Source organism: Phycodurus eques, chromosome 19 (genome assembly GCF_024500275.1).
Source record: "Phycodurus eques isolate BA_2022a chromosome 19, UOR_Pequ_1.1, whole genome shotgun sequence".
NCBI lineage: Eukaryota > Metazoa > Chordata > Actinopteri > Syngnathiformes > Syngnathidae > Phycodurus > Phycodurus eques.
In genome coordinates, this window is record NC_084543.1 from 11,441,891 (window position 1) to 11,453,011 (window position 11,121).

At 42.2% G+C, this 11,121-nt stretch overlaps 1 protein-coding gene across 1 annotated transcript in view; it reads left to right on the forward strand.

The window, feature by feature from the left end:
* si:dkey-191m6.4 (rho GTPase-activating protein 22) overlaps nucleotides 1-9,615 on the forward strand; it is a 28,204-nt gene extending 18,589 nt beyond the window's left edge. The window contains 8 exon segments of the mRNA XM_061663897.1: nucleotides 2,238-2,366; nucleotides 5,181-5,388; nucleotides 5,471-5,603; nucleotides 5,684-5,757; nucleotides 5,851-5,972; nucleotides 6,620-7,133; nucleotides 7,209-7,592; nucleotides 7,671-9,615. Coding sequence (XP_061519881.1) covers nucleotides 2,238-2,366; nucleotides 5,181-5,388; nucleotides 5,471-5,603; nucleotides 5,684-5,757; nucleotides 5,851-5,972; nucleotides 6,620-7,133; nucleotides 7,209-7,592; nucleotides 7,671-7,893 — 1,787 coding nt within the window. The 3' untranslated portion in view covers nucleotides 7,894-9,615.
* Nucleotides 9,616-11,121: the final 1,506 nt, after the last annotated feature.

Consider the following 11,121-nt stretch of genomic DNA (forward strand, 5'->3'; position numbering starts at 1 on the left):
TTTTTAACTAAAGTAGTAAAGAGCCAAGAGAGGCATTGGGGCAGCCTAGCTGTTCACTATATGTAAACTAACTTGCAGCTTTGTCACATAGCATAGAAGCACTCGCTGATGTTCTTGGTTGCCATACGATATATTGTTTGTTGTTGATAGAAATTACAGAAGAAAGTACAAAAAAGGGCTACAAAGTTTTCCCACAAATAAGCTCTGCTAATTTCTGGAGGTGCAAAATGCTGCAGTACTTAAGAAAAGTGAGGACATCCTGCAGCAAAGACACTTTGAGCTAGCACACACACACACACACACACACACACACACACACACACACACACAGTGTATATACAACACAGTTGAGGGTCTTTGTCCTCTGTGTCAGTTGTCTGGAGTTGTCTGTTGTCAGAAACCTGTGTCCACATCATGCTGTGCTTGATATAAATGAAGTTAGGATGTTCATATGTTAATTTATTCACCATTACTAATTTAGAAATGCTGTTTGATCAATCCTGTATCTCATATGGAAATGTTGTGTTACTTAAATGTCATACTTGTCTCGTCTGGCACAATCTTCCTCCATTGTTGTTGTTAGCGCATCTCCTTCCCACCTCTGAGTTCAATGCTGCTAAATATTGCTGACCAAACTTGATCTTGAGAGTGCTTTAAAGTGGTCGTATAACTTTTAACTAACAAAATGATTAGCAACCCTGGTCAATGTAGAAAGTGGATACAATTCTCACAGATTCCATTTTGTCGTAGGGAATATGAGAGGGTTACTTTCATGTTCATCATGAACCCATTTCCGCCACAGCGCCTCCCCGCTTCCTGCCAGCACCACCTGTGTGTACTGTCTGGCCAAAAAGTAAAGTTGTAATTGAGGATGTATCAGCAACAAACACTCAAATGCTACAGCCTTACACACTCTGTTATCATTCAGCCTTCCCGCAAACTCAAATGTCAACGTCTGCCTGACGCCATATAGACACAACGCAATAAGTTTCATCACTTAAAGAAGAGTTCATATCGGAAATTGTGTCTGCAAAGCCTCCAGTCAGTGTTATCTTACTGTAATTAGCTCCTACAGGGATCTTTGTACTTTATATCCATTCACTTCAGGCTGAGATGTGCCAGTGATTTTTGGTGTCTGCTGGCTGTGGGTGCATGCATTCATTTGGTGTATCTCTGTCTGTGTGTGCTCTTGTGTGTCTTATCAGGTTCTTATCTGAGGCGTGGAAGCAAAAGATGTGTTCAGGCTCCTTAATGTCTGAGTCTTCTCTTAACATTTATAAATCACTCATTTAAAGTTATCTCAGTGTCGCGGACATATGCACGGGCTTTTGGTTGTGCAGCCCCATATCGCCCATTCTGTGCATATGCATCCATTGTGCTCTTGTTTTGAACCGAAATTCCACATTAGTGCACCATTTCGCGTGCACATCAAAAGGCAGACCAGTGTGTTCATCATCTTGGTGCGAGTTTGCAAAGCTGGGTGACAATAGTATTTGGCTGTATAGCACCACTGTTTCTGTTTGGACTCCCCTCTCACAGCTAAATGACTATGACCACAATGACTGGCTCTGATCACACCATCATCCCGTGATTATTAAATTGCACATTAGATCAAATTGCTGTTCAATACAGGATGGATTTGTTGTTTTTGGTGTCTATTTCAAATTTGCTTGATTTCATGATTTTTGTCTAACAATGTTAGTGATTATGAAGGTTTTTTTTTTTTTGTCAAATGCGCACTGAGATACATTTTGCTCCCAGTAAAACCTGACCGATGCTTAAAATGACTGAATTAAACTTATTGAGCTACGGTACCATCTAGTGGTCAGAAATATCCACAGCACGTTTGTTTAGGCAATATTGTGACATTCAGACACCACTATCACATTGAATGGGTTGTTCTTTATGATTACGATACAGTTATGGCTGCATAGTATTAACGTAGTTATTTTGAATCCAAGGTTCAGTGCTATGAAGACACAGCAACAATTTGAATATACTGGAAAAGAATAGGGAAATTCCACTTTTACAGTAGTAGCACACGAGAATTAAAAAACAATAATAATAATCAAAAAATATAATATTCCAATAATAACCCAAACAGTAGCATTCTTATTTCAAATCGCTGATTCTGGGAGCAGCCAGCAGTTTCGCTGTGATGGTTGTTGTTGGTTGTGAACTTCTGCTGCATTCACGCCTATGTTCTTTATTAACCCACCTGTTGTATGTTTTTACAGGTGGAGCAGGGGAGAAGGACCGCGCACCAATCAGCCATGAATCCTTCCTGCTCATGGCGAACTCCCAGACAGACATGGATGACTGGGTCAAGGCCATACGGCGCGTCATCTGGGCACCGTTTGGAGGAGGTAAAGCAAAAGCTTTCTGCATCAACAAAACAACTAATCATTTACTGTATGGAGTCTATGGCCAAGAATTGCTGGCACTTTCTCTCTTTTTGCTGTATGCCAATTCCATTTCTAGTGGTAGTGGTAGTTACAAATTGTCCCCCACTTCAGCGTGTCCCCCGCATCTCACCCAGTTAGCTGGGATAGGCTCCAGCACCCCCGCCACCCTAGTGAGGATAAGCGCTATGGAAAAAGGATAGATGGACGTCTGCTCTTGTCGGGCTTTCTCACAAGCGCACTTGATGGTATTCCAAGAATATATCCAGACTGTCTGAGTGTGACTGTGAACTAGAACAGCAGGAGCAGCTGAATAACAAGGTGTTATCTTACACTGAATGAAGGTTAAGCTCGAATAAAAAAGATTGACTATAACATTTTTTACTCTGTGATTTCCACAGCTAGTGACAGAAGAGCTTTTTTATTTATTATGCTATTAAAACATGTCCTCACAACGACAAATTGATTGACTGTAATATCATGTCAATCATAAGATTTGGGTACGGATGCATAAACTTGTTTTTAAAAGCCTTTGGGTTTAACAGTGGCACACATAAAAAGAGGATGCACGTCAAAGTGAGGATAATCGAACGGTATCATGTCATACTTTGTGCTGCCTAGGCCATATTTTAAGACCTCCCTCCCAGACTCACAGGGCGTGTCCTAGGTCTCTGTCCAAAATAAATCTGTCACCGACCTCCGGAGCTGTCATTAACAGCAGCACTAAAAAATCTGCACACATTCCCTCTGTGCTGTCAGCTGCTCCTCGGTCTGTCAGCAGGACACACTACTTTCTGTAGAAGCGTTCTTAGTTCTTAGTGCATGCGACTATCTGCGCACCAGTGGACTCAAATGCCAGAACTGGAATGGATTAACTTGGTAAAACGTGGCTTAGGGATCTATGAGAAACACCTGGCTGCTGTTGTGCAGCCCCTGCTCTGTCAAGTACCACGATTACTGCGAGCTGCCAGAAAGCGACAACTGTTGCAGACAAGCAACAGGTAACACCCACGGACCATCGATCATCGCCTTCCTTTCCACACATGCTGCGATAGAATTATTTTCAAGAAAAGAAAGAAAACACTTGAATTGGCGTGCCATTGCAGCCAAATGCATTTAGCTATTGAAGACCAATCACCAAGCATTTGTTAAGCACTTCTGTTTGAATGTGCTTTGGTGCACGAGCAGCCTGTATAGATCAAATATGTGGTGCAAGTGATTGTTTGCCGTGACTTTGTTTCAGTTTAAATACTATCCAGTGATTGATTGAGAATCTGTGAGCAATTGACTCCCCCCCCAGCTCGGGTTATAACTGCCCATAGATGCCACAGTATGGCGGCAATACACTACTTTTGTCTAAATGAAGCTCCTCAACTCACTTCAACATTCTTTTTCTTTTCTTTTACCAAGATTCTAGATGGTAGCAAAGCACTATTTATTTTTAAATGAAGCTCCTCAGTTCACTTGCTCCTTGGCACAGAGATCCCACACAATGGCGCCAAAGTAATATTTTTAAAACAAAATACACACTTTACTCTCTTTTCAGCACTTTACTCTCTTTTCAGCAAACAAGGATGTGTGTGTTTATTTAAAAAAAACAAAAAAAAAGAAAAGAAAGAAACAGCAAATTTGCGAATCCCATCCATCCATTTTCTTTGCCGCTTATCCTCACTAGGGTCACGGGTGTGCTGGAGCCTATCACAGCTATCTTTGGGCGAGGCGCCCGATACACCCTGAACTGGTCGCCAGCCAATCGCAAACAACCATTCGCACACACATTCACTACCTATGCGCAATTTAGAGCCTTCAATTCACGTTTTTTCAGAATGTGGGAGGAAACCGGTGTACCGGAGGAAGCCCACGCAGGCACGGGGAGAACGTACAAACCGGATTTGAACCTGGATTCTCAGAACTGTGAGGCAGATGTGCTAACCAGTCGGCCACAGTGCCGCCAATTTGCAAATTCCAAACCGCGAATATGTGGCAGTTCGCTGTGCTAGTAAGGTGTCAATAAAGTCATGCATGAAAGAGTCTGGTATGGATGAACTTGATTGGCTTGCACAGAGTCCTGCCCTCAACATGATAGAACACCTTTGGGTCGATTTCGAGTGGACAGTGAGCCAGGCCTTCTCGTCCGAGATCAGTGTGTAACCTCACAAATGCCCTTCTGGAAAAAAAATCATAAATTCCCATAAACACACTCCTAAACCTTGTGTAAAAACTTCCCAGAGGAGTTGAGGCTCTTATAGCTGCAGAGGGTGGACCGATGTCATATTAAACCCTACCGATTAAGAATGGGATGTCACTTAAATTCACATCTGAGTCAAGGCAGATGAATGAATACTTTTGGCAATATAGTGTATTAAGACACCTTAAGATGACGGCAAAGCACTACTTTTGTCGAAATGAATCTCCTTAACTCACTTCAGTATAGTTCCTTGGCACCAAGATGTAAATAGATTAAATGGATGGAAAAAAGAAATACTTTCATTGCCTTGGCCTCAGCACACAAACTGAGACTAGATGTTTGTTTCAGTGAATAACAGAGGATATGCCCCCCACCCCTCCCCCCCTCCCAAAACAAAAACAAAAATCAGCAAATAGGTTAATTCGCCAATGTCAAAATGTGAATATGCGACGGTCCACTGTAATCTGACTGGGATACATCTGATTTGTTGTTGAAACAACAAAGAAGATTAGATTTTTACAGATGAATTATGAATGTACATTTTAAGCTTATCTACATACAGTATAATTATGTACTTTACATTTCTCCAGGGATATTTGGCCAGCGATTGGAGGACACAGTGCAGTATGAGAAAAAGTTTGGCCCCCGGCTGGCCCCCCTGCTGGTGGAGCAGTGTGTGGATTTCATCAGGGAGAGGGGCTTGGACGAGGAGGGTCTCTTCCGAATGCCAGGTCAGGCCAACCTGGTCAAAGATCTGCAAGAGGCCTTCGACTGTGGTGACAAGCCTCTTTTTGACAGGTAGGCACATCAAGCGATTTAGAATTAGCGTATAAAAGGGAGGGCAAAAGACGCCACATTAATTTTCGTGAATTCCCTGCAGCAACACAGATGTTCACACTGTGGCATCCTTGCTGAAGTTATACCTGCGAGAGCTGCCTGAACCTGTCATTCCCTTTTGCAAATATGAAGACTTTCTGACATGCGCACACCTTTTGGCCAAAGATGAGGAGGAGGTATGCACACACTTCGCTGCTGCTTTTGTTTCTCTTCTTGCATGTGCCTGCGGTTTGTTTAAAAGTTTGCTTTTCAACAGGGAGTTCAGGAGCTCGGAAAGCAAGTTGACACACTACCTCTGTCTAACTACAATCTCCTCAAGTACATATGCAAGTAGGGTTTGGTTTATTTTGGATGTGAATATTTCATTTCGACAAGCGCATTCATGAAATGACCTACTAATAAATGTCATCCGTTTCCTCGTAGATTCCTTGATGAAGTCCAAACTCACTGTAATGAAAACAAAATGAGCGTCCAGAACCTTGCCACAGTTTTTGGGCCGAACATCCTTCGACCCAAGATGGAAGACCCGGTCACTATTATGGAAGGTACAGTGTACGAAGGACGATCACCAATACATTTTTATTCGGAATTGGTTTGAAGGTGAAAAATGTTTTGGAAGGAAATTTCTATTTAAGTTTGCATTTTCTTTAAAGCAACGAACGCCAACCACTGTGCTGTCATGAGAGATCATCAGGTTTGCCGCGGGAAATTATCGAATTTCACTTAACTGGCCTGAAAATGATTAAATCTCAGTTTGTCTTTTATTGATTCCTGCGAGTATATTTGCTTTGTATTCAACTACAGGCCCAAATTTCACACAAGTGCATTTATGAGTACAGTACATAGAGACGGAATCGTCATTACAGAGTAATTATATATTAATTATTTCAGTACAATCACTTTTGCTTGCTGCTGTGCCATGAGATTTTGCGAATGTAAATTATGTGCCTTGGCTCAATAAATGTTGGGAATCACTGGTTAAAGACCCAGCAAAAACATAACAATTGGAAAATGCGGAAACACATTTGAAAGATAAAAATAATGAGTAGTGATGTAATGTACAGCAAGGTTTGTTGTGGAATGTGAATTACAATTACAAAAGGAGGATCAGGATCAGGGTGGACCGCTAAGAGCTTTTTAAAAAAAAATAAAAAAACATTATGTGAAACTGAATGTGATCCATTTTCCCTAGGGACCTCTTTAGTCCAGCACCTAATGACGATTCTGATCAGGGAACACAAGTGTTTGTACTCAGGGAGGGACCAGGAGGGCCTCAGTGTACCCCAAGCTGAGCATCAGCTCCTCAATCGTACCCTTGGCGCCTGGATCTCTGAAGAGGACTTGCAGAGCTGCCCCATCTCTAACCCAGAACAAGAACTGAACAGCAGTGCCTCGTCACTTGAAGCCAAACTGTGGGCCGCCGTCACCCCCACACAGAACCCTAACCCAAACCCTGGACCAAAACTGGGGTCTTTGTCGGCAAAGGGGGAGACAGTGGTGAGCCCGAGTAAACAAGTCAAGAGCATCCCTTCATGGAAGTACTCTTTTAAAAGCTCCTCTTCACCTCGTTGTCAGCCGCAGCCTAAGCAGAGCGGCTCTGTGGTGGAACCGAGCGCAGTGTCTTCTGGCGGAGGAGGAAGTAGTAACTGGCTGATGAACGGTTTGTCCTCCTTGAGAGGGCACAGACGCACCTCATCAGGTGAAAGGTCAGCCCGGGACCGTGACTCCACCGGCTCGTCACAAAGACTCTCCACCTATGACAACGTCACCTCCTCCTCCAGTATGGGCAGCGTTCAGAGTGTAGGCAGCACTCCTTGGTCCACCTCCTCCTGTGAGATCTCAGTGCCAGATTCTGGGAGCGGCGATCCCTCGGCCCACCACAACTCTGGAGCGGTGCGTGAAGGTGGGGATAAGGGGGAGTGGACGGAGAGTCAGAGGGAGCCTGAGATGGGATGCGACGGGGGGACGACCACAGAGCCGAGCGCTGAGCAGGACAGCTGTGAGGCCTATGGTGAGAATGGCAATGCGAGCATGGTAGCTGGAGTTCCGTCCATCATCATGTCTGAGGATGGAGACGGAACGAACGTCGCACTGAGCAGTCTGGTCGAGGACCTCAAGAACGAGCTCAGGAAACAGAAGGCTGCTTATGAGGCCAGAATCCAAAAGTGAGTACTGTCGGTACGTTATTAAATAGTACTGTCTCGCAAAACTCAGCGATGGTGCATTTGTATGGGCGTGTACAGGTTGGAGGACTCCAGTGCTGTCCTGTGCGCTCACATGGAGCGTTTAGAGCAGGAGATGGAGCAGGAGAAGAAGAGGCAACGCATGCTGGAGATCAAACTGCGGAACTCCGAGCGAGCTCGGGAGGACGCAGAGAACCGCAACAAACTTCTGGAGAAGGAGATGGAGGACTTCTTTTCCACCCTGGGAGATCTTACCATGAGTACGAGGACCAGCGATATTTGACCTGAATGGTGGGACAAAGTCACGGTTTGTTTTAGAAAAGGGCTCACAGCATCCTCAATGCAGCAGGATTTGGGCCATGTTTGAGTGCACTGAAGACCACAAAGAGACTCGGAGGAGGAATTGGGGCCAGACTTTGAGGAGTGCATGCATGCTTCACATGGAACATGAATGCAGTCACTCTTCTTTACTGGTGAGCACTGATCGATGTGACCAAACTGTACCAAGTCAAATGATCAATGAATGCAATACCTGTCTCTGCTGTTTCACATGGTGACGTATGTTTGCTAAATATTAAGATACATTAAACCTCCAGTGTGGTTTGTGATAGGGACCGAGCCCTGCCATGAATAGCAAAAAAACAAAGAATTGACACCCCCAAATAAAGGTTGAGAATTCCCAATATTAAAAGCTTCAACTAAATGTACAACAAACGCACTCATATCAATTCAAATTCATTTTACATCACCCTAAAAAAAATAATCCATAAAAATAGCTATTTTCACACAAAAATAAGACCTCGCTTGTTTGTTAGCTTGAGCTTTTTAATAGCCGTTGAAGCAGAGCAAAAGCTAAATTTAGCACGGCCCCAGCATACATCGATCTTTGAACAATCGAGACGTTTGACTTTCAAGATACTTCCTTTACACCAATTACTACTTTCTAAATAGCCAGGACTATAACGGCATCTTATGGCGTCTTACAGAAAGCGCACACAAATAAAATAGCTGAGCATAGGTACCACAGAAAGAAATGCAAATGGCTGGGGGTTCACTATAGTCCCGAATCACGTTGCTGAATTCACATCTGTTCAATTATTTATTTATTTATTTTTAACTATTGCTATTGTACTTTAGTAGCCAGTAAAGTGGAGGTTCCTCCGCTCACATATTGGAGCATACACACATTTGTATTGTGTTTAGACCGTCAGCTAGTCTTGTCTGCATTTGCCCTCAGGCCCTCTTCAGTCACGTGACTTCCAGGTCATACCTTCAGTGTGTTGTGGTTAAAGTGAAGGCCAGTTCAAAGCGCGTCTGACCTGGCCGCCATGTTGACTTTGGCACATGAAGCGCAACACTGCCCTTAAAGAAACAATGGTATTTCCTGGTTGTGCCTTCAGTGAAGTCCTTTTAAATATTAAAACAAAAACAAAAAGTTAGCGTTGCTTGACTGGTCCACAGGCGTAACGTCCCTCAAGAACACATTGTTGCATTTACTCATGATGAATATGTTGACAAAAGTGCTGATGACCAATAACTTAGAAGGTGCCAATTATTGTTCAAGTGATTTTGTGCTTCTTGAATGGAAAGAATGTATCCTCCCTGTAGTGAATGTACTCGTGTTTGATGAAGCCAGCCTGAGAGGAAATGCACTGGTCAGCGCTTCCTCCATTTTGTGTCTTTGACTAACTCTCTTCGGAAGAAAAGAAAAAAGCTTGTGCATATCTGTTCATGGAGCACTGCATGCTGAATACAAATGACACAACAAAAGGGCCAAACAATGAAAATGTGCTTTAGTAAGAATCATGTGACTCTTCGTTATTTTAAATACACTGCATTTTATAAGCAGATGTTAGGATTTTTATTGCACACGAATGTCTTGGAAGACTACTACCAATCACCCTTAACAGTTATCACAGCAGTCCAATAGAAACATTTATTTTCCTCGTATGTAGGTATGTATTTTATGTCACAACTAAGTCTAAATGTCTTTATGGGTCATCAATGGTGCTTTTTATTTATTTGGATATACATGATTGTAATGAATGTACACATATAGATAATAAAGATGAAATGTTACTCTAAAATGTTTACTTTGTATGAAATTATATTGGTGGAAATAGTAACCAAGTGATCAATGAAGAAAAAGACAACCAATAATCAAAGTGTATTCTTTTTATTTGAAGTACACATTGTTTTGTTCTTCCATTGTATTGAGTTGAAGAGGAGGCATCATGAGATCCCAGTGCATGTTTTTCTACTTGGGAATTCATTGGGCCTACTTTGCTTTCTTGGCTGGAGTCACTCACAAACAAGTCCAAACCAGCGGCATACATATATGATTATTATTAACATTATTGGTCTTACCGCAGCCTAAAATCTGTCAGGCAGGTGAGGCTGAAGACTTAAAACTGATCTTGTTCATACAAAAAAAAAAAAAGGGGGGTTGACAGTACCAACACTTTTGAGTACCTTCAGGTGATGCGAACAGAGCCCACTTTGCTGAAGGTATTGCACATTTAAGTTTGAAAACAACAACAACGAAGAAAATACATAGGATTCTCCTCTCACTGGTAGGTGAACTTTACATTATGTACAAAATCTGTTGAAAGCGACACACAGTACACCTTTTTTTCCCCCCTCAGTCAAATAAATAAATAATAATGGAATTTGTTATTCACATGTCTTGTCATGCAGGCGAGCGACGACGACGCAAAAAGTGGCAGAAATTCAGCGTGAGGTAGTTCATCAAAGCAGACAGATAAGTGATTCGGAAAAAGCTGAGACCCGATTGGATTGCAACTTAAAAGCTGCATGGGGAAAATTAAGAGCACTTTCAAAATAATAAGGATTTGTTTTCGGGGAGGAAAAAAAAAAACCTTCCTGCCCTGCTTGAGGTGAAATATTAAAGCCAAGCACATTACAGCACGGATTACACCTCAAACATCTGGACTTTAATTTGGGTTGCACCATTTAAACTGTTCGGGGTTGAAATAGGGAAAACTTTGTTCTTTGTTTGATTTTTTTATATTTTGGACCTCAAAGTGTTTTTCAGAAAAAATATTTACTGGAATTTTGACTTAACTGCAGCATTAATGTAGGTTAGTGAAGCTAGTATGCATAAATTCAGGTAACGTCTGTACCATAGGAACAGAACTGTGGCAAAACTAATAAGAACCCCTGTACAGTATTAGTAATGCTTGACTAAGCTAATGTATAAGGGGCTGTTACAAGGGGCAGTTGACTAATATGCTGTCCAAATGCATGTATGTAAGGGATGCATCGCCAATTGTATTCATTTATACAGAATATTGTGGAATATGTCGTTTATTTCAGTAGTTCAATTCAAAACTATTTCATTATTTTACTTTTATTTTTTTGTATACTTTTGATGGTAGCTTACAGCTGATGCACACCCAAAAGTCACCATCTCAAAAAATATCATTACTGTATTTTCACGACCATAAGGCGCACTTAAAAGTCTTAAATTTTCTCTGGGCGCCTTGTAATG